This window comes from Corythoichthys intestinalis, chromosome 11, assembly GCF_030265065.1.
Source record: "Corythoichthys intestinalis isolate RoL2023-P3 chromosome 11, ASM3026506v1, whole genome shotgun sequence".
Classification (NCBI taxonomy): domain Eukaryota; kingdom Metazoa; phylum Chordata; class Actinopteri; order Syngnathiformes; family Syngnathidae; genus Corythoichthys; species Corythoichthys intestinalis.
The window spans coordinates 58,942,175-58,965,366 of NC_080405.1; the positions used below are offsets into that span (position 1 = coordinate 58,942,175).

A 23,192-nucleotide genomic window follows, 5' to 3' on the forward strand; every position below is an offset into this window, starting at 1 on the left:
GTCATTGAATGCACCCAGAAATTTCTGAAATTAAAACTGTGCAGTAATGATCTCTTGCCGTCAGTCTTCTATTTAGCATTCCAGTCTGGCCGTCTCACCTGAATTGAAAACGAACATGCGGAGGACCCGAAAGACTGCCTCCGACACCTTGTACGGAAGATATTTTGTACTGTACCAGGTACCCCATGTTTGCAAATAGACATTATCAATACACTGCCAATGGCTTCATCAGATTACTTATTTTAAATCAAATAATTTTCTCCATTTTGTTGTGAGTGTTAAAGATGAGTTAAGATTAATGTGTCAGATTATTCCATTTATCGTATTTTCACACCCACCTAGAAGTCTAAAATTTTCTCCAAAATGGAAAGTGCGCCTATTGTGTGTGCTGAGTACCAAAATGTATGTGTTGAGGGAGGTTGCATGTGACAGGCAACGTTCCCCCAGTAGTTATAAAGTTTGAGCCTTCTTTTTAAAAAACTAAAACACACAAAAAAACGCTAGCGCACATGCCAGCATGTTTTTCATGCGCCCAATAATTCGGTGCGCCTTGTGTGTTATTTTCAAAAACATCACTCGAAAATGAGCCTGGTGCGCACTATGGTCACGAAATAACAGCATTTTAAATAAATATACTATTTGTCAGGGGCGTCACTTCGTTTTAAGAGGTGTAATTTGCAAATGCTGTGAGAAACTAAGCCTTTCTATTTTTGTTGTTGTACTGAACCCGCACCGAACCGTGACCCCCATACCAAGGTGCGTATTGAACCGTGACGTATGTTTCCTTACACTGACGGATATGTTTTTGAATATGCAGGTGAGGTTCTGAATCTCCTGCCATTCCTGTAGTTGTTTTGATTAAAAATATCACACAATGCTCATGGATACGTAATTCAAGAACATTTTAGGAGGGCAAGTGATTATTTTTGGGAATAATAATAATAATGAAATATTTGGCAGAAAACACAGACAAGACTGAAAAAGCAGTTACTGCTGTATTTTAAGCCAAAAGAACGGTTGTGTTTGATAGGACAATATGTCTATATGCTGCCATAAAAAATTCATGGCACATTAAGCCCCCGAACTATTTCTGTCCGTTTTACCCTGGAAACCCTCGTTTACAGATGTCGCGCAATCGCTTTGTTTCAAACCAGCCGTAAAACGGAGGTAATTATTTATTTATTATTCCAAATGTCTGTCATTTTTAGCTAAGAATCATTAATTGATGTCTAACATTTCGTTTAAAAAAAAATAAAAATAAAAAAATTTAAACGTCATTTGTTTAATTTAAACAAATGACGTACAATGGAAAAAAATGGTGTCTGTAAAAAAGTCACGGATAGCTACCTCATAACTATCGCTTAAATGTATTTTTTTGTGTGTTACTGTCGCATTTTCTCTGATATGTTAGATGATAAATAATCGATCCAAAGGAAAAAAAAACGTTTAAAAGGGTAAATATATGAAAAAGAAAATCTCGACCACTCCTTGATGTCTACGATTTCTGCATCGCGACCCTTGTTATATGACCATGTTTCATCCATAAAATCCCTCAAAAATCTAGCTGTGGCCATTCATAGCTGTGTCTTGACATTCGGTGATACATGCTACATGGAGTTTTTGGATCGAAACAAGGTAAGTACGTGATAATATCTCGTTAAAGTCATGGCGTCTTTAATTCTGCTCTTTCATTGTCTCACCTCCAGATAGGATTACGCTGTTTAATATTATTCATTTTTTAATGCCCTCCCGTTCAAAAATGTTCTTCCCCCAGAAAATTGAGATTTTAAGCTTTCCAATGATGTATCACACATGCATATCGGACAATTTTGGCCAAATTGTGGGTCTCAGAACGTAACTTTAAGTCACCTGTGTTTTCCGCCATATATACTGTATATGTATTATTATTATATTGTAGCATCTACAAGGCAATGCTAAGTTGGTGATGATGATGCACACTCAGCAAGAAAACAGCACATTATTTTCAATTAACTTTAATCACCTGGACCCCACAAACTACGTAAAAAAAAAAACAAAGTTGCCTGAGAATTTAAGATGACGCTCGCCACGCTAAATGCTGATGCTAACACTCAAAAAGTAATTTATTACTCACTTCTAGGGAAAAAAAAAAGTAACGCCGTTAGAAACTCCATCATACTCAAACACCGCCCTGTACCGATTGCGGGCAAGGACACAGGGAAAACACGGAGTGGATTTTCCCGGGATGTGGACGTTCTCTATATGAACAAGTGGAATGGATTGGATGACAAACTGATGGGGCTTTCTTCTATGAAGTAAGGGAAAACTGACATTTATGATCATATTTAAGTTAACAATGATAGGTTACATGATTGATTTCCACTAATATTCTGGCAACTTCATAGTGAATACGTCTTTTTTTTTTTTTTTTTAATAAAACAAATTATTTCGGGGGTGCTTGAGAATATTTTAGGCGGCTGAAGGCCTCCTAAAAAACGCCTAACGACGCCACTGCTATTTGTTCCTATTAAGCCCATACATCTAAAAGTAAATTTTTCACCTAAATCAAGAAAAAATTGCTTTCAAATAATATTTTGAACAATATCTATTCTTGAATTAATTGCATTTCTGACAAACAAGTTCATGTTAGGCAATAAATACATTGTTATATTTAATCATAAAAAAAGTCTATAGCTAGCTGAAAATAAGCTTCTTTCAAGAAATTGGGAGTAAAATTGACATATTTCTAGATTTACACTGAAAACAAGGAAACTGGGCTAGTTTTAAGGAGGTGTTTTTACTGTGTAGAGATCCAATTTTTTTTTTAAATAGCCACGATGATGCAATTTGAATTGTGATCGTGAAATCATTTCATAGCAAGAGGGCCGACTAGCCCAAACATTCAACGCGGTGAAAGGAGAACTCTCTTTATTACATCGGGGCCACGCTCGCACTCTCCACCAAAGTGCTCCCACAAACAATAAGGAGCGTAAAGCGAATGACGGTTAAATATTTGCGCAGCCTCCATCAGAGGCGTTCTTCCTCGAGGTCGGCCTTCCCGCCGAACGCGGACGACATTTCCCTTAGGAGCAGCTCCTGCGCCGGCGTGCAGACGGTCTGCGGACGAGACGGCGGCGAGTCCGGTTCCGGGTCAGCGCACGCGATGGAAAGCGCCGGCGGAAGGTCCGGGAGCTCCCGCGCGTCTCCAGCGCCGCACAGGAAGCTGCTCTCCAGGGATTTGAGCACCTGCAGACCAAAGTCGCCCACCTCCTCGTAGAGCGGTTCCGGAGACCGGCGGCACTCCTCCGCGCCGTCCTGCTGCACCTTCATCGGCTGCGGGTGCAAAGAAAGCGCGGTCAAAAAGCCGGAAACGCTCCGCCGTGTCGAGACGCCACGCGGAGACTCACAAAGAACATCGACAGCGTCCTGCGGTCGTGAAGCTTCCTCTGCGGACCGGAAACGCGCGACGTTATTCCAGGACAAAGCGAGTGGTTCTTTTCGCCCCGATCGCGACCGGATTTTGACGGCGGCGGCCGTTACCAGCGTACGATTGGCCGACAACATGCCGCGGTTGCTCTCGTCCCCTCGGATGGGAACCAGCGGCATGGTGCCGAACTTTTGCTTGGCGATGTCGGACGACGAGTGACGTCTAAGGACGGGGGGGCCCGGCTCCTTGTTCTGCGAAGGCGAGAGCGAGCGAGGCCGTGGAGCGGCGTCCCGTCGTTCCGTGACCGCTAGACACTCACCTGAGCTCTGAGGAGACCGCTCACCCAGTCCCACAAGTCGGCTTCGCTCGGGCAGCACAGGAACCTGCCCACAGGCGCCGCCGGCCGGGGTAAACAGTGTGCCAGTGCTAGTTCATAACGTGCCTTTGACGCACTTACAGCTGATGTTTGGGCGACGTCAAGGTGAAGCCCCACCTACAAGCGCAAGCTGCCGTTAGCCTAGCTCAGCACCGACACTCGTGCTCTGTGTGCGCGAGGCGGCGGTGACCTAGTCGGAGCTTTGAGTTTCCTGCGCACCCCCATGTAGACCTTCATGTTCTTCAGAGACCACTCCTTCTCTGCTTTAAGGCTCTGAAAGGCAAACGCGGATCGGCGTCGTTCCTGACCAAGAGACACGCCCGTCGGTCCCCCTTCTCACCTTCTTGTCTTTAAGCAGCAGTAGTTTGTTCTTCTTGACCTGGAAGCTTCTCTCCTGGAACTTGTTTCCCTGAAGCAGTTTCGGGGGCTCCTCACGACACCTCAGCACCCCGACTTTCGTTAGGTCACTCTTGTAGGCTGAAGGTGCGGTACCAGACTCGGGTCAGCGTTGCGTTACTTGAAGCTTCGTGTCGACGTGCGCTCCGCCTACAAGTTAGGATGTCGATGCCGTTTCCTTTAGGGACCCTCTTCACCAGCAGGTAGGCGGAGCTAGGGTCGGCCATCTTGCACCACTGCAGCGCTTGTTCTAAAACTTTCTCTTTGGGGTGCAACGGACGCTCTGTAGGCACACGGTACACACGACCTCGTTCGTGCGTTCACGCCGAGCACGGTGTTGCGCGCGCTCGTTGCGTTGGACGCACCCAGCTGGCCGTCCTCGATAACTTCAAACGTCATCCAGACATCCCTGTCTCCGGCGGGGACGTTTCTCATATAGAGAACCTGATTGGTCAGCTCTTCGGCACACATGTTGGGCGACACCTGGGCGAGGACAAATCAAAGGAGGTATCAAGGTCACGACCAGGGCAACTTGGGCGCGTGGTGCGGGCGCTCGTTACTTTAAGTGTAACGCAACTGTCTGACGTCTTGGTCTCCAGGTAGACCTCGATGATCAGATCTCCTGCCTGAGACAACTGGGCACAGGCAAGCGTCACACTGACTCCTCCCGCTCGGGGACACGCTCCAGACGAGCCGTCTCCGCCACTTACTTGAGTGTCCTTCCAGGAGGTGATGAGGCTGATCTCCAACTCCATCTGATTCTGGTGCTCCTCGTCGATCTGACACGGAGCGGCAAATCGCGCGTGGGCTCCCAAAGCGGACTTTCGGCGCGCCGGTCGTACTCACGTCAAAGATGTACAGGTAGTTGTCGATGAGATCTTCCACAATTTTCACTTCGTGTTCTCCTTTGCCATCCGTCTGGAAGAGGCTGGGAGCGAAGAGCAGCGACAGGTTCTTGGTGCACATCTGGTTGAGGTTGGCGCATTTCTGGACCCTGAAAGAGGAGACGGGTGAAGCTCGCGGCGAGGTGCGCCGCCGAGCCGATCGCAACTCACCTGTAGAGGTGGCTGACCAGCGACGCCAAAGTCATCCTGTTGACCCGCGGAAGGGTCCGTATGATCTCCTTGTAGCGGTCTAACCTAGTACCTTTCAGCTGGATTTCTGAGGCGAAAAGAGAGAGGAGCGTTTCCCGGAGAACCCGAGCGTCCGCCTACGTTTAGAAGTCGACTCACTAGCGGCCTCCTGCCAAAGCGGGTGGAGATCGGCCACAAAGACGGGGTCGTCGATTTCCCTGAAGAAGCGCTTGAGGACGTCCGTCACGTCCTCGATGAAGTGGTCTCCGATGCGCAGCTTGACGTTCCGGGCATCTTTTCGGAACTCCTCCATGAGTAGTTTGATTCGGGACTTGGCTCCGTTCTTGCGATAAATCCCCTCGTGGCCCAGACCTGCAGGCGTCCGCGCCACTGTCGGGAAGGTTCCGAAGGCCGGTCCCCGCCCCGCTCCGCCCACTCACCGTACTGCGTGACGAAGGCGATGCAGCTGTCCACGATTATGGGGATGTCGTTCCTGCTCAGCTGTTGCTCTCGCAGCGCGTTCCCCTTTCCGCCGCCGGCCCGTTGAATGTCGGAGTACCACGATCTGAAGTCGGCCCGGCCGATGCCCCGCAGGTGGAACGTCCTGACGCCACGCCGCGGCAACGTCAGAACACGGAGAAGTGCCAGATAGAAGCGGACGACCGCTCACCTCCCCTTCTCCACCAAAACCAGGACATCTCCCTTCTCGTGGAGGAGGTTTTCCGAAGTGACGCCTTCAAAATAAACAGTGAGCCAGACCGAACCCAGACGCGGTCTCCGAGTGACCTTATTCTCACGGTCACCGACTCAGCTCTTGGAGGCGCTTCAGGTTGATGATGTCTTCGGCGGCACCGTCGTTCTGGGGGCAGATGAAGAGGTTGGACTTCTGCAGAACAAAGTGCGCCTCCTTCCACTGCTGAGGGTCCAGCATGGCCCGGTACCGCAGGCGCCCGATGCGCTCAAACTCCCGAGTGAGCAGGCAATGACAGCTGAGCGGCGTTGCGACCTAGACGGCGAGGAGGCCGACGGTTCTCTCTTCAGCCCGGTAATAGTACGCTGACCGGCAGATCGATAAGCGCCGGCGACGAAAAATGCCCAACCTTCCCGATGCAACTGGTCCAGGTTTGGAGAGCCTCGGCCGTCTCTACGCCAAACTGATAGACTTTGTCCGAGGTCAAATACAGCTCAAAGGTGTAGCGGAACCTGAGCGTGAAATGCAGCCGGTCACGCGATTGCGACTTTGGCTTTTAGCGAACGCGGCGCCCGAGACGAGACATCACCTGTCTACAAAACCGTCGGAGGAGTCGGGTCGACCGACTCCCAAACAGGCTACGTCCTTGAGGCTAATCTCCATGCACGTTTCTGCCGATCGCTCCGAATGGTAGAAGAGTAGCGATTGATCCACCACAGTGCACCAGAACTTCTGGAAGTCTGTGGCAAATCAAAATCCAGGAAGAGATGCAAATAATCAAATGACTCCGGTTGTCATCGTGATGACTCCCACCTTCTCGGGATCTGCGGGAAAGCGTCCCTCTGCCGGTGCAATTGGACCTGAAGAGGAAGCCCGAATAAAGAACAGTCTTCATGATCTCATCGTAGACGGCGGGATCTGTGAGACACCATCACAGAGAAAGAGGTTGTCCATCCCTTTTCGTATAGAGCTCCTTTCTATGAGGGTTACATATCCTAGCCGCGAATCTATTTCAATACACAAACAGACAATCATTCGCACTGAGTTTAGTATCGCGTATTCTGTGAGCTATTCTCGCACACGTGCTCTCAGAACGTAGGATGAAGCCACAGAAGCCCCCCCCAAAAAAATAAACATGGATGCACAGGGAAAACACGGAAACTCCAAAGACAAAAGCCAAGCCGAGCTGAGATTGAAACCATACATTTCAGGACCGCCAGCTATACGTGGCAACCATTTGTGCGCTACCCTGCCTACCTTTCAATTGTATGACACTCATTTTACTCGGTGACACGGGCAGTATTAGTAGTTGTTCTGACCCGAGGAGGGGTAGGGATCTAGCAGGCCTCGGGTTGGTTGTCGTCCGTGAGCGTTGGCGGTCAGGTGATATTGTATGGCCTCAGAGAAGATGTGCGTGACAGTTTTGAGCAGCGTGTGTTCAGAGACCGCTGAACATAAGACCTGCGGGGAGACACGCGGTCGCCAGAAAACACACATGGAGGAACACAAAAAGTACTTCAAAGATCCCACCGTGTTACAGTTTCAGCGCCTTCTCAGGCTTGATGAGCGTCACACGGAACAAATTGGCAAAGTACCCGCAGTCCTGCCTGTCATATACTAAAGTTCATTATTTTCTGTAATGTACTGATAAACATTAGACGTTGATATATTTTAGAGTCATTACACACAACTGAAGTAGTTCGAGCCTTTTATCATTTTAATATTGATGATTTTTGGCAAAAAATCCCTATCTCACAAAATTAGCATATCGTGAAAAGGTACTCTAAAGAAGCTACTGACCTAATCATTTGAATCAACGAATTAATGCAAAACCCCTGCGAAAGATTCCCAAGGCCTTTAAAACTCCCAGCCTGGTTAATTACTCAAAACTGCAATCATGGGCTGCTGACCTGACTGCTGGTCCAGAAGGCCATCATTGACACTCTCAAGCAAGAGGCTAAGACACAGAAAGAAATTTCTGAGCGAATAGGCTGTTCCCAGAGTGCTGTATAAAGGCACCTCAGTGGGAAGGAAAAAGTGTGGCAGGAGATGTTGCACAACAAGAAGAGGTGACCGCATCCTGAGAAAGACTGTGGAGAAGGGCCGGTTCCAGATCTTGGGGGAACTGCAGAAACAGTGGACCGAGTCTGGAGTAGAAACATCCAGAGCCACCGTGCACATGCAGGAAGACTGGGGAGAAGGAAATGAAGTCCAGTGTCAAGTACCCACAGTCAGTGAAGGTCTGGGGTGCTATGTCAGCTGCTGGTGTTGGTCTACTGTGTTTTATCAAGGGCAGGGTCAATGCAGCTAGCTATCAGGGCATTTTGGAGCACTTCCATCTGCTGAAAAGCTTCATGGAGATGAAGATTTCATTTTTCAGCACCTACTCACAGTGCCAAAACCACTGGTAAATGGTTTACTGACCATGGCATTACTGTGCTCAATTGGCCTGCCAACTCTCCTCAACTGAACCCCCTAGAGAATCTGTGGGATATTGTGAAGAGGAAGTTGAGAGACACCAGACCCAACGCTGTGAATGAGCATAAGGCTGCTGTGGAAGCATCCTGGGCCTCCATAACACACCGCATTGAAGCAGTCATTTCTACAAAAGTATTGAGTGCATAGCGGATATAATTAATTGAAGGTTGACTTTTTTTTGTATTGGTCGGATGAAAAATGCTTATTTTTTGAGATAGGGATTTTTGTGGTTTTTCTTGACTTTTTTGCCAAAAATCATCAATATTTAAACACTAAAAGGCTTGAACTACTTCAGATGTGTGTAATGAATCTAAAATATATGAAAGTTTAATGTGTATTTGTACATTACAGAAATTAATGAATTTTGTCACAATATGCTCATTTTTTTAGGAGGACTAGTACATATACAATACGTACCTTGAGTAGCTGCTCCTGGGTTGCGAAAGCGGGATGGTCCAGTCGGAAGCGGCCGTCTCGGTACTTCTGTCCGATGAAGTCTCGCCTCTGACTTGGTGTGGCGTCGCAGTCCAGCCCTTCCGACTGGGGCAGGTGGGCTGCCCAGAACTCGTTAGCGCGGTCGTTCCCCAACATGATAAAGAGCTGCAGAAGTGTGAGGAGAGACCCGTGGAAGAGCTTTTGCCCTTTTCTGCTCGGGACCCGCTCCGGGTCTTACCTGCACGATCTGGTTGCTCCACACGCTGGTGTCCAGTTTCAGACTCTGAACTTTGGAAACCATGGTGCCCAGACCTCTGTGCTGGCCTGCATTTAACAATTTCATGAACCAGTTATCTAAACCAACCACACTGCCGCGCAGGGGGGCTGGAAATCACTCACAGCAGGGGGTGCTGAGGATCTTATTTTGTTTTTGCCGTTTCGGTCCAAATTTCATGTCATGCTCGAAGGCGTGCACAATGGCAGTACAGACGCGTGCGGGATAGTTGACGTCCTAATACAAAGACAGTGTTCTATTTCACCTACAGTGTGTGTGGGAGTTTTTGTATTGGAAATAAAAGTGCCCGTGGATTAAAAGGCAAATCCCCACAGCTAGACGCACAAACACATTTGAAAACTAAAAGGTCCAATACGCTTTGGTTTAACACCCACTTTTCATAAGACTCAAATAAACTGCACACGAATATCCAACAGCACTCCGCACGGCGTCGGCTCAACAACAACAACAAACAACAATATGGCTACAATGGAGGCTATTTGAAGTTCACCACAGTCTAACGCTGCAGCTAACTTTTCCTCCCTAGGCACTATTATAAACTATCCTAATCGTCTTCATTTTTGACCTCGAATTGAATCTGTCACTGTTTCTTTGAGGAAAATATCGCGTAATGTTACATCTGCTCTGTCAACAGTTAACTTTTCCGTTCCAATAGCGCCTTATTCATCGTGACCTGGTCGCAAGCTAGGTGTCAGGCGGTGACCCGTGTTATTAACAAAAAAAAAACAAAAAACAAAACCTTTTTCAACAAAATTCCAAAAGTTAAATATGCCATTGCTTCAATATGTTATTTCTGGATTAATTTTTAACGACTACAAAACAAAGAATCTACCAGAATATTATTTTTCCTCCCCAACACCAAGGGGTGCCGCAGCTGCAATTTCCCGCGTCATGCTGGCGCAACACTGGCATGAAAAGGATTGGGCGTACCCAAGGTTTTGCGCGCTGCACAAGCAAAATTCTGGGCAGCCTGGGTACAGCTAAACATTTTAACAGCAATGCGAGCGTACCGGCGCAGTTCTTGCAGATGACCACACACAAGTTGATGGAGGCCCAGTCGGGGTTGACGGCCCGGCAGTCGGCGCACGTCCGGTTGGAGCGGTTGGACCAGATCTTTTCCGCGACCTCGTAGTCGGAGAGGGTCTCGGCAATTGCTTCCTGAAGGGCCTCTGTCCAGTCGCGCTTCTCCCGATCCGAGTCGGCCGTCAAGCTGGGGAGGAAGGCGGAACGGTCGCGCGGGGCCTTCTCGGCGACGGCCCGACCGAGAAACTCACCTGAAGGTTCTGTAGGGCGTGATGAGGTCAAAACTCCTGTTTTTCCCATCTCGAATGGTGGCGCCGCGGGCCTCGATCGTCGTGATGCCGATCCCGGCTCGAAAGCACTGTCCGAAAAGATGTGCGTGCCGCGCACGCTTGTAAAAGATTTTAAATTTCCATTAACGTAACGTGACATAACGGGGGGGCACCTGTTGGCTTTTGTATAGCCAAATCTGCTCCGTGTTGATGGCCACGTAAACTTTGGACTTGGTTCCTTTCAGCTCCAGGAAGCCATGCTTCTGACAGTGAGGGCCAGGGCCCAACCAGCCTCTCCCGAACACTAGCTGGTCTCGAACGTGGTCCTGCAGCGTTGACACCCAATGCCGCCTCAGCGCTGACCGGCGCGCGCGCGCACACGGCGAGTCCAAAGTCATTCACTCGTCAACGCTTGTCTCACGCGTGTTGTGTATGCCTACCCTCGTTATCGGCCTTAAAAACAAAGATGCGCTGACTTGTCACAATTTCAAATTTGTTGTCTTTGGAGGGACGGGCCATTTGGATGGCAGCCAACGGGACGACTCCTTTCGGGTACACGTCCTAAAAGAAAGACAGATGAGGGTGCCGAAGATCGCGATGTCCTCCATCGGGGGGGATTCAAAGCTCACCTTTTCGTTTCCGTAGTACGTGAGGTTTTTTCCATCAAACTTGACAAAGCGCTTCTGGAAAACATAGTTCCTAAAATAGAGGCATGGATACCATGTCACTCAGCAGCGAGCGGATAAAAGCAGCACAAAGTACGCAAAAGAGAAACAGGGAGCAAACACAGGACAGGACAGGCAACAAATGCTAAAAAGACTGAAGAAAAATGCTAAGAATACTGAATGTTCAAACCTATGACGCACGCCCACACGCTTGCATTTTGTGAAAACTACATCCTCTTCAGAATCTGTGCTGGACTTAATTTCTGTCATTTCCAGACGATAGTTGTCAATTTCATGGTACTTCAAGAACGATGGGCTCATTTATCAATGTTGAACTAATCCATTCACATAGCAAAATTATTACCGCCAAGCAGAGCCTGTATGCAGGTTGCCGACTCATCCATTGGAATTTTCCTTCTTTAGAGTTGCAGGTTGTCAAAGTTCTTAACGTTTTAGGCTGCCTATATGACTCAGTCAGAGGGACCATTTTTGGCAGGTCAGCTGCATGTGAATAGGGAGGACTGCTCTGCTTCTTGTTGCCCTGCGTTTGGTTCTAAAGAGATTTTCTAATGATCTTTCAGACCAAATATCTCGTATCGTTTTTAGATTGTTGTCAGGGGTCTTCACCACACTTTTCAACCAGTCCCTGTCAGAGGCCACCGGCCTCAAAACCGCCACCATCATCCCAATCCCCTAGAAGTCAGCAGTGGATAGCCTCAATGACTTCAGGCCTGTTGTACATACGCCTGTGGTCATGGGGTGCTTAGAGAGACCGGTGTCCCAGCACATCAAGGACTTTCTGTCCCCAACACTGGACCCTCATCAATTTGCCCATAGGGCAAACCGTAAACCCTAACCCATAAAATCATACCAAGACCATAAAACAAGGACTAACAGGCTGAGAGACAGCTTTTTCCCAGGGCCATGACTACCCAAAATAAGCACAAAAACGAACTTCCCATAAACGCTCTTCAACTAGTGGTTGTAACCTGCACTAAACTGTAAACCTGCACATTACTTGGACCACTTTTTCTATTTATGGAAAATTTGTATTGATATATTGTTCTTGTTTTTGCACAAATGACGCTGCTAACTTCAGGACTGTATTGCACTATTTCAGTGCTGTACATACAGTATTTTAGTACAAGCAATCTATTTTTTAAAATTTTAATTCAATACATATTTTTAAACTGGAGTGCCATGTCAAAATTTTGTTGTTGACAATGTTCTTGCTGACAATGAAAATAAAGTTCTATTCTATTCTTGGCGCCAAATTGCGTACTGAATGATGGCCCCTTTTGCAAGTGACCGTAAATAAAAGCGGCTGTCTGCGATTCGGCGTGAGCGGGCACGTGAATGAAACGCACCCCTGCGGCGAGAGTTTGTCCAGCCAACCGCTGATGACGGGCGCGGCCCTATCGCTGACAGAGGCGTAGCTGGCGTACGGCGAAATTTTCTGGTCTTCGTCACCATCCGGGGGCGGTTCTGCGATGGAGCTGCGCGCGCGTGCGAGAGAGAGAAGGATGCCAGCGCTCAGGCGGACGCGCCTCCAAAAGTCACTCGACGTCTAGTTACCCGCCGTCCTCGGCGCGCGGCCCCTGGCCGTCGACTCCGCTTCTTTGGAAAAGGCTTTCGCAGTAGGGACCGACAGCATCGTCCAGGAGGACGGGCTCATCTGCCGACACAAACGCATAGGTGTTTCCCAAACGCGACGGCTCCGTAGGCCCGGCGACCACGTACTTACCTCTGGCCGATCCTGACGAATTGCGGCTTAAAGTCTCGCCGCTGCCGACGGAATTCGGAGGCGATCGATAACATCGGTCAGATCGGTCGGCGTGTTCGATCGATCGGTCGGACCCACCTGTTTCTTCGGTCCCCGTCGGCCATTTGTCCGGGCGACGCCGCGGCGCCCCAGTAGATGTCGTTGCCAATCATCTCCATCCCGGCGGACTCGTATTCGGACTTCGGAGATGAAGGTGAATGGGAAGCAGGAAGCGCGGCAGAAAGCGGAGCGCAAAACAACCGCTTCGAGCAGGCTCTCGTGGGAGAGGAAGGCCAAGGCCCCTCTGGTATCGGAATCGTACGGGCCAGCCTCGGCGGAACGGGCGGCAAAGAGAGGCCCGACCCGTCCGAAGGTGCCTCCTTCTCCACCTGGTGGGAATTCCACGTAGGCGAGGACGGAGGCGAGTTCACGCCGTCTAACATTGGGAAGCGACCCGACTCCCGGGAGAGCCTCCGTTCCGGGGACGCGGCAAGGGGGTGAAACTCAACGGGCGCGGTGCGACGCCGGTTGAACACGGTTCTGGGTTTGGGCACCGGCTTCTGCGCAGAGGCCACGTCGGGACCCGGGCCATCCTCGGACGGCGCCGCGAGCCCCCCGCCGTTCGGCGCCCGCGAGTCACTCGCGAAACTCCGTCGCTCGGCCGCCGGAGCTTCCCGTTTCTGGACCCGTGACAGAAGTCCTAGGATCCGTTTGCGATGTCCAGTGGCCGTGATTCCCAGGCTGACCAACGCGTCGTGATCCAGGTGGACCGCGTCGGCGGCCGACAAAAGGCCGGCTTTCTGGAAAAAGGTGTGGTACCTGTGCACGACGAGACGGCCGCCGATTTGCATTTTGGCTAAAAAACCGTCGGGACCGAAACTGTCCTCGCCCGGATTTCTGCGGCGCCGTGTCGACCCTCACCTTTCCAAATGGATGGCGGCCAGAAGCGTTTCCACCGCCGTGTCGGCGTCCAGCGTCGCCGTGACGACCATCTCCAGAGCCGTTTCCTTACCTTTTTATGCCGCCATCACCGGACACCGTGAGCCGCGGCCGCCCGGGAGCTTCTTCGGCTCCTTGCCGCAAAACCTGTTCGGGTGAAAGAAAAGTCAAATCTATCAGGTCAAAAATCTGTCCCGTGTCGGCGCGGGACAAAGTGACCTCCAAAATACGCTGTAAAGACAATGGTGTTCCTGAGATCAAGCAGAAAAAAAACCTTCTACGTTTCAGACCGTTTGCCGTTCGCGCTGATGAGCCGCCAAATGTTTAGCTCGTGTGAAAGCGGAGCGTTTGGTCGGTCCGGTCGCGTCCATTCGGCAAAACCGTCGGCGCTCGGTCAAAGAGCAGATTTGGGCTCGGCCTCTGACGATGGCGCGTGTGGTGAGCGGGGGTGCGCTCCACAGGGCCGAAGGGCACGCCGGCGGTGCTGGCCGCGCCTCCCTCCCTCACTCGCGGGCATCCGTCGGGCTTCTACAGATGGTGTAGCGGCGGCCGACACAAGAAGGCTATTGTTACGCGCGACGACACAAGCCTGGCATTGTCAGTCGGCATTGGCGGAGGGCGCGTCTGGACACAAAAGGAGATTTTGTTCCGCCCGCTCCGTCACGTGATCCTGATGAGGCGGCGGGAAGCCAAAGCTCCGGGACCGGTGGGTCTACCCGGCTCGCGTTTCTCCCTTTTCCCGACACGTAACCGTGGCGACGTCTGACAAAGCATCATGGCGACAGAACAGCTCGGCTCTCGTGACTTGGAAGTCAACACACATAAACTTCAATGTGAAATGTTTGTGTGTACGCACCTCGACACGTGAGGGTTTGTGTGCGTATCAAGGAAGTTGGTGGGTGTTTGTGTGTGTTTGCATGAACATATACAGTGGGGAGAACAAGTATTTGACACACTGCCGATTTTGCTGGTTTTCCCACTTACAAAGCATGTAGAGGTCTCTAATTTGTATCATAAGTTCTCTTCAACTGTGAGGGACGGAATCTAATACAAAAAAACAGAAAATCACGCCGTATGATTTTTAAATAATACATTTGTATTTGATACATCACAAAAATGGAACTTAATATTTGGCACAGAAACCTTTGTTTGCTATTACAGATACCAAACGTTTCCTGTAGTCCTTGACAAGGTTTGCACACACTGCAGCAGGGATTTTGGCCCACTCCTCCATGCAGATCTTCTCCAAAACCTTCAAGTTTCGGGGCTGCTGCAGGGCAACACGGACTTTCAGTTCCCTCCATAGATTTTCTATCGGGTTCAGATCTGGTGACTGGCTAGGCCACTCCAGGACCTTAAGATGCTTCTTACGGAGCCACTCTTTAGTTGCCTTGGCTGTGTGCTTTGGGTGTTGTCATGCTGGAAGTATGGAGATAGAATAGTGCCAAAAGAAGTGAGGTTGTAAAATGAAAATTATACCTGTAAAATGACCAATTTTAACTAAAAAACACTTGTATTTCCAAATTTTGCGTTGTGTAATAAACATGAAAAAACCCGATGTAAAAAATAAATTCTCCAAGTGTTTTTTTTCCAATTACAAGTGATTTTTTTTGTTCTACAGGTTTTTTTTTCTTCACTACGGGTTAAAAATTAGCAATTACAAGTGCACAAGTTTTGTCACATTCTTGTCGAGTTTTATGAGCCAAACAAGATACTCGTAACCTAGTTTTAAAATAAAAACATACCTGTAAAATGACTAATTTTAACTTGTAAAACAAAAGAAACCTCGATGTACAAGTAGATTTTTTTCATCTTTGGTTACAAGCGACTTTTGTCTCTGAAAACGCGACAAGGGGGAGACAAAACTCGCGAGGTTGTAAGCAAAGAAAAAACACCTGTAGAACAAAAAAAAATCACTTCCATCCATCCATTATCTTCCGCTTATTCCGGGGTCGGGTCACGGGGGCAGCAGCTTCAGCAGGGAAGCCCAAACTTCCCTCTCCCCAGCCACTTCAGCCAGCTCCTCCGGCGGGATTCCAAGACGTTCCCAGGCCAGCCGAGCGACATAGTCTCTCCAGCGTGTCCTGGGTCGACCCCGGGGCCTCCCGCCGGTGGGACATGCCCGGAACACCTCTCCAGGGAGGCGTCCAGGAGGCATCCGAACCAGATGCCCGAGCCACCTCAACTGGCTCCTCTCAACGCGGAGGAGTAGCGGCTCGACACCAAGCCCCTCCCGGATGACCGAGCTTCTCACCCGATCTCTAAGGGAGAGCCCGGACACCCTGCGGAGGAAACTCATTTCGGCCGCTTGTATCCGGGATCTTGTTCTTTCGGTCACGACCCACAGCTCGTGACCATAGGTGAGGGTAGGAACGTAGATCGACCGGTAAATCGAGAGCTTCGCCTTTTGGCTCAGCTCCTTCTTCACCACAACGGACCGGTGCAGAGTCCGCATCATTGCAGACGCTGCACCGATCCGCCTGTCAATCTCCCGCTCCCTCCTACCCTCACTCGTGAACAAGACCCCAAGATACTTAAACTCCTCCACTTGGGGCAGGATCTCATCCCCGACCCGGAGAGGGCATGCCACCCTTTTCCGGCTGAGGACCATGGTCTCGGATTTGGAGGTGCTGATCTTCATCCCAACCGCTTCGCACTCGGCTGCAAACCGCCCCAGTGAGAGTTGGAGGTCACGGCTTGATGAAGCCAACAGCACCACATCATCTGCAAAAAGCAGAGATGAGATGCTGAGGCCACCAAACCGGACCCCCTCAACGCTTCGGCTGCGCCTAGAAATTGTGTCCATAAAAATTATGAACAAAATCGTTGACAAAGGGCAGCCTTGGCGGAGTCCAACCCTCACTGGGAACGAATTCGACTTACTGCCGGCAATGCGGACCAGACTCTGACACCGGTCGTACAGGGACCGAACAGCCCTTACCAAAGGGCTCGGTACCCCGTACTCCCGGAGCACCCTCCACAGGACTCCCCTAGGCACACGGTCGAACGCCTTCTCCAAATCCACAAAACACATGTAGACTGGTTGAGCGAACTCCCATGCACCCTCGAGGACCCTGCCGAGGGTGTAGAGCTGGTCCACTGTTCCACGGCCGGGACGAAAACCACACTGCTCCTCCTGAATCCGAGATTCGACTTCCCGACGGACCCTCTTCTTCAGCACCCCTGAATAGACTTTACCGGGGAGGCTGAGGAGTGTGATCCCTCTATAATTGGAACACACTCACTTGTAAATGGAAAAAAAAAAACACTTGTAGAAATTTTTTTACATTGTGTTTTTTTCATGTTTATTTCACAACGCAATATTTGGAAATACAAGTTTTGTTTCTGTTATACAAGTTAAAATTAGTCAAATGTACAGGTATGTTTTTATTTTAAGACTAGGTTACGAGTATCTTTTTTGGCCTATAAAACTCGACAAGAATGTGACAAAACTTGTGCACTTGTAATTGGTAATTTTTAACACGTAGTGATGAAAAAACACCTGTAGAACAAAAAAAAATCACTTGTAATTGGAAAAAAAACACTTGTAGAATTTATTTTTTACATTGTGTTTTTTTCATGTTTATTTCACAACGCAAAATTTGGAAATACAAGTTGTTGTTTTTTTGTTTTACAAGTCAAAATTAGTCATTTTACAGGTATGTTTTTATTTTAAAACTAGGTTACGAGTATCTTTTTTGGCTCATAAAACTCGACAAGAATGTGACAAAACTTGTGCACTTGTAATTGCTAATTTTTAACCCGTAGTGAAGAAAAAACACCTGTAGAACAAAAAAAAAATCACTTGTAATTGGAAAAAAAAACACTTGTAGAATTTATTTTTTACATCGTGTTTTTTTCATGTTTATTACACAACGCAAAATTTGGAAATACAAGTGTTTTTTAGTTAAAATTGGTCATTTTACAGGTATAATTTTCATTTTACAACCTCACTTCTTTTGGCACTATTCTATCTCCATAGGAAGACCCATCTTCAGGGCTCTCACTGAAGGAAGGAGGTTGTCAGCCAAGATCTGGCGATACATAGCCCCATCCATCCTCCCCTCAATACGGTGCAGTCGTCCTGTACCCTTGGCAGAGAAGTAGCCCCAAAAAAATGATGTTTCACGGTTGGGATGGTGTTTTTGGGGTTGTACTCATCCTTCTTTTTCCTCCAAACACGACGAGCCGAGTTTAGACCAAAAAGTTCCATTTTGGTCTCATCCGACCACATGACCTTCTCCCATTGCTCCTCTGGATCATCCAGATGGTCAGTGGCAAACTTCAGACGTGTCTGGACATGCACTGGCTTCAGCAGCGGGACGTTGCGTGCGCTGTAGGATTTTAATCCATGACGGCGTAATTTGTTTCCGACGGTTTTCTTCGAGACTGTGGTTCCAGCTCTCTTCAGGTCATTGACCAGGTCCTGCCGTGTAGTTCTGGGCTGATCCCTCACGTTCCTCATGATCAGTGATGCCCCACGAGGTGAGCTCTTGCATGGAGCCCCAGAACGAGGCAGATTGACCGTCAACTTCTTCCATTTTCTACTCATCGCTCCAACAGTTGTTACCTTCTCACCAAGCTGCTTGCTTATTTTCCTGTAGCCCATCCCAGCCTTGTGCAGGTCTATTATTTTAGCCCTGATGTCCGTACACAGCTCTTTGGTCTTGGCCATTGTGGAGAGGTTGGAGTTTGTTTGTTTGAGCATGTGAACTGGTGTCTTTTATACAGGTAACAAGTTCAAACAGGTGCAGTTATTTCCGGTAATGAGTGGAGAACAGGAGGGGTTCTTAAAAAAGAACTAAGAGCCAAAATATTTACTAGTTGGTAATGTATCAAATACTTATTTTATGCAGTTAAATACAGATTATTTAAAAATGATACAATGTGATTTTCTGGATTTTTGTATTAGATTCCGTCCCTCACAGTTGAAGAGAATTTATGATACAAATTACAGACCTCTACATGGCTTGCAAGTGGGAAAACCAGCAAAATCGACAGTGTGTCAAATACTTGTTCTCCCCACTGTACATATATATTAAAGCTGGGAAAAAATATCGTCTGGCAGTATATCGTGATCTTTTCTGTCACGATCCGAGTATTGATACTTTAGATCAGGGTTCCCCAAACTACGGCCCGCCTCCACATTTGGTCCAGGCCCCTGAACAATAACAGAGAGCATTTTGATTTTTTTTTTTTTCTCAATAGTGTTATTTATTTCCTGGCCTTTTCTGTGAAGAACTCAGAGAGGGTTATTTGGTTTTATTGATTTAATTAATAGTGTTTTTATGTTTATTATTATTATGATTATATTATTATTTTCATTTGATTTACTTTTGTTCCGTGAAGAATCCAGAAAGGGTTATTTGATTGTGGCTTTCTGAAAAACAATACATTTTTACATTTAAGCACTCCTGCAATCGTCACACTTTTTCTGTTACAAACTGACCCCGGCCCCTCATCAGAGAAGGGAAAAGTTATGTGGCCCTCACAGGAAAAAGTTTGGGGACCCCTGCTTTAGATACTTCAATTTTGTTTGTATAGCCCTATATTACAACAAGGTTGTCCTAGAGGGCTTTACAGAGTCAATTTGATACACAGTCAGATACAGTAGAGTAGATGAATGATTTCATGTTTTGGGCATTCCCCATCCTGAGACCCTCCATAGCGGCAAGTAAAAACTCCAAAAACCCAGTAGGAAAAGAGAAACCTTGGGGAGAACCACAGTCAGGAGAGATCCACTCCCAGGATGGACAGGCTATAGATACACCAGGACTGATGATCGGTATTAGCAGAAGGAGTTCTTAGCATACTTCTAATGTGCTGCGCAAAAGCAACGTCGGCCACAAGCCAACAAACTAGAGATGTCCCGATCCGAACACTCTCAGTCTTGCTGCTTTTCTTGGTCCCAGTGCGCTCTAGATTGCTTGTTAAAGTTTTTGATCAGTGACAGCTGTTGACCCTTTGACGCCAGAGAAGCCTGGGAGCGCTGTACTTCAAAGACGCCGCATCGTTGTTAAAACACGTGCGGTGCAGCGGTAGTGTGAGTGGATATCATTGTGTGCAAGTGAGCGGCTTTGAGTGGACTGACTCTATGAAGCATTTGATACAGGAAAGTATTTTTCTTCATTATTCTTGTTTAAAATAATTCAGTGGGACAACAATATGTTTAAAACATTTTTTTTTTTTTTTTTTTGAACAACTGTTTTCCGGTACTGTTCCTATTTTGCACAGGAACAGCTGCTGCACTTTACTATGAAAAAGAATAAATGTCAAATTTACTATGTAAAAGAAAGAATAAATGTCAAATGGCATCGAGATGAAACGGAGATACATGCCTCTGTCTTTTTATACATTTCAAAAGGTAATATGTTACCATAGTTGAAGTGTCGCAATACATATCGGCTCACCATACAGGTATAGCTATATGGATCGTGACAACAGAGGATCGACCCAGCCCTAATATATATATATATATAAGCACAGGCCTATAACAGTTAAACCCCTGCATATTTGTGTGTTTCTGCATGTGTATATGCGCGAGTGTATACCGATGTCTGGGAAATGTATGCGTTTCTTGAAAAAGGCTGGGCTGTTCCACCTTGACCTGTTTGTGCGTGCGTGCGCGCGGTCTGTCAGAGGGAAACAGGAAGTGGCCGGCGGGTGGGCATGACGTCATCAGGAAATTTTCTACAGGAAGACAGCGCCTTCCGACATCCTCATACCGTGTGCCGGTGAAGAAAAAGCAGATCTGGGCTTCCTTCCCGCTCTTCTCTAGATTAGAATTTGCCCCAATTGCTCGTAGGTATTCAGTCAGGCAGGCTAAGAAGCCCTTGTCTCACACACGCGCACCCATTTTTTGGACAAGAGGCTAGAAAAGTGAAAAAAAAAAAAAAAAAGAATAAAAAACGTGTTTTTACCAAACGCCAGCTTGTTCAAGCTATCTTCACTCCAATGTGTGACTCCATTTTCACAGACTAAAGGAAGGTCTGTCTAGTTGTTTCTCAAGTAATTGTTGTTGTCCTTTTTGGGGACAACTTTGGAGTCCGTTCCTCCGTTCTTTGTATACCGATGGTCTATGCAGCGAGATGAGCCGATATCAATCCACACCCCGGGCCCAATTTTGATATTTTGCATGGGGGGGGCGGGGGGCTGAAGAATTCCTTGTGGACTTATTGGTGCCGGTGTTGCTTCTACGTCACGAGTAAGCCAGTAGAGGACAGTGCCACCTAATTGCTGCCCATCGGTAATGAGTTGCCTGCAGGTTATGAGTTAGCCAGTAGCAGGCAGCTCTGGTGCTTTTTTGTAAAGGCAAAGAGGGAAAATGACACTAGCTTAAATCCTAACCCTAACCCTTGGGCGCACACTTGATCATATGAAGGATTCTTTAATGTGTCTAATACACAGACAAAACCTTTCATTTGACTTGGAAAGGACACATCAGTTGTATATGTAATAAATAGATCAAGAAAGGAACATTCAAATTACAGAAAAAAAAAAGCCAACAAACACAAGAGGAATTCTCAAAGTGCTGCACTGCGTGTGCTCCCTCTCGTCCTCCAGAGAATCGCTCAATTTCATTCCCATTCAAGCTACATTTCAAATATCAAATACCAATTGAAAACGTCAGCATGAGGCTTGGGTTATTATGAATGGAGTAGCGGTGAGGCCATTTCAAAGTATTTTTCAGTTCTTTATTATAGGGAAATTAGTACACCTCCATTCCAGTAAGTGGGCGGCTGCATTGTTTTGACTACATTGGACTGGTTTGGAGATGTAAAACGTTTGCAACAGGACAAGAAAAAACTCATCACGGTGACGAGCGGCAGCTAAAAGGACTTATATGCATCGCGAGCGAACCGGAGCTGCTTTTACCAGGAGTCGGGTGGTGGGACTGAGGGTGGCGTATGACACACAAACCGATCAACGGACCGGACCACAAAACCAGGAGAAGCCTTCAAACAAGAGTTGCCGACGTATAGGCTTTTTGAAGCCAGAACAAGTACACAAAATTACATCCTACTGGGCAACAGAGCAGTTCAAGCAATTGAACCTGCGGCGCGAGTTGCAAAAGCAAAAGTAGGACCTGTCATCAAAGGAAAATCAGTCGAGGGGGCCGCTTCCGACGCAAACTCAAAACCGAATCGCGACCGAAGTGCGCGCGGATCATACGCTCACTCACTTACCTGAGCGCTCGTCTCGTCCCGTGCCGTTCTCCCCGTTGGGTCAGCGTCGGCGTCCGCTCGAAATGATCGCAATCGCGAGTGCCCCGCTCGGAAAGTTTAGACAATTCTGCCGAGTTCTCCGCTCTTTTGCTGGGTCGAGCCCGTCCGTCCGGCTCTCTGCTGCGCGGATAATAAAAAGTCGCTATTTGCGAGGGGCTCTACTTCCGCTCTACCGCATTTCAAAACAAAAGGATAGGTTAGATGATGAGAATGGTTAGAAGATGCAATTTCCTCAGAAATGACGTGAGGATGAGCTCTCCCTTTCTCTCTCTATACATTCTCATTCACTTATGTATTTTGTAGCATTTTCCATTTGGACTGCGCCCAATTCGGTTCCCTATAGGCAACACATTTGTTGCCCTCCCCCCTCCCCATTTTCACCACATATATTTAAACCAGGGGTGGGCAAACCGGTCCTCGAGGGCCGCAGTGGGTCCTGGTCTTTGTTCCAACTGACCCAGCACAGATAGTTTAAGCAATACGATTTCAGCAGAAATGAGAAGCACCTGACTGCAATCGAGTGATTGCACTTGTAAAACAGCAGATTGGTGAAAAGGTGTCCTCTTAATGGGTTGCAACAAAAACCCGCACCCACTGCGGTCCTTTGTGGAATTAATTGCCCACCCCTGATTTAAACACTCACACTGAAAAAGCACATGATCTATTTCTAATTTATTCTATAAAAAAAGACAACGAACAAGTGCATACATTACAAGAAAAATGCTGTAATAACTATTCAAAAGCACCAATAAAAACACTTCAAAAACAAATGTATTAAATAAATTAGAATTGTTATTACGATATGATTGACACCCACCCACACAAACCTATATAAAGACACACAAAACACTTTAAAATGAAACTTTTTTATTTTTTATATTTATTTTTACCTTGGCTTCACTGATGCAAAAGCATCTATTGCACTTTCATATGACAGTTGTTTTGGAAGGTACACTTCTTTCCTGGACTTGGTGCTGATGTGGATAAGTTCGCTGTAAAAGATGGCCCAGGATGTACAGTGGTAGAAGGAAAATATTTCAGAAGAACATCTACAAAGAGAAGAAAGTGTAATGTTACATTATATTAGTCAAATAGCTGTTGATTGTGAAACCAGCATGACATAACCGTAATAGCGCCTAAATTCTTGCAGCCTACTGTA

The 23,192-nt window shown here is 47.6% G+C and overlaps 1 protein-coding gene across 2 annotated transcripts; it reads right to left on the reverse strand.

Annotated features, from left to right (window-relative positions):
• Positions 1-1,060: 1,060 nt before the first annotated feature.
• On the reverse strand, positions 1,061-22,215 carry arap3 (ArfGAP with RhoGAP domain, ankyrin repeat and PH domain 3). 2 transcript variants are annotated; one of them, XM_057850816.1, is made up of 34 exons: positions 21,995-22,215; positions 13,791-13,955; positions 12,969-13,688; positions 12,852-12,892; positions 12,683-12,782; positions 12,475-12,603; positions 11,072-11,141; positions 10,883-11,003; positions 10,616-10,800; positions 10,425-10,531; positions 10,161-10,360; positions 9,094-9,179; positions 8,838-9,020; positions 7,262-7,403; positions 6,756-6,860; positions 6,532-6,682; positions 6,352-6,454; positions 6,059-6,257; positions 5,922-5,985; positions 5,692-5,855; positions 5,411-5,623; positions 5,234-5,339; positions 5,025-5,172; positions 4,889-4,957; positions 4,739-4,813; positions 4,544-4,661; positions 4,333-4,461; positions 4,123-4,259; positions 3,973-4,055; positions 3,864-3,899; positions 3,726-3,789; positions 3,528-3,657; positions 3,387-3,425; positions 1,061-3,312 (listed from the first exon to the last, which is right to left on the reverse strand). In XM_057850816.1, exons 2-34 carry the CDS (start codon positions 13,859-13,861, stop codon positions 3,131-3,133), a joined length of 4,470 nt encoding a protein of 1,489 aa, XP_057706799.1. In that variant the 5' UTR covers positions 13,862-13,955; positions 21,995-22,215; the 3' UTR covers positions 1,061-3,130. The 2 variants fall into 2 exon arrangements, with proteins under 2 accessions (XP_057706799.1, XP_057706798.1); XM_057850815.1 differs by having other exon boundaries at positions 3,520-3,657.
• Between the last annotated feature and the right edge of the window lie 977 nt (positions 22,216-23,192).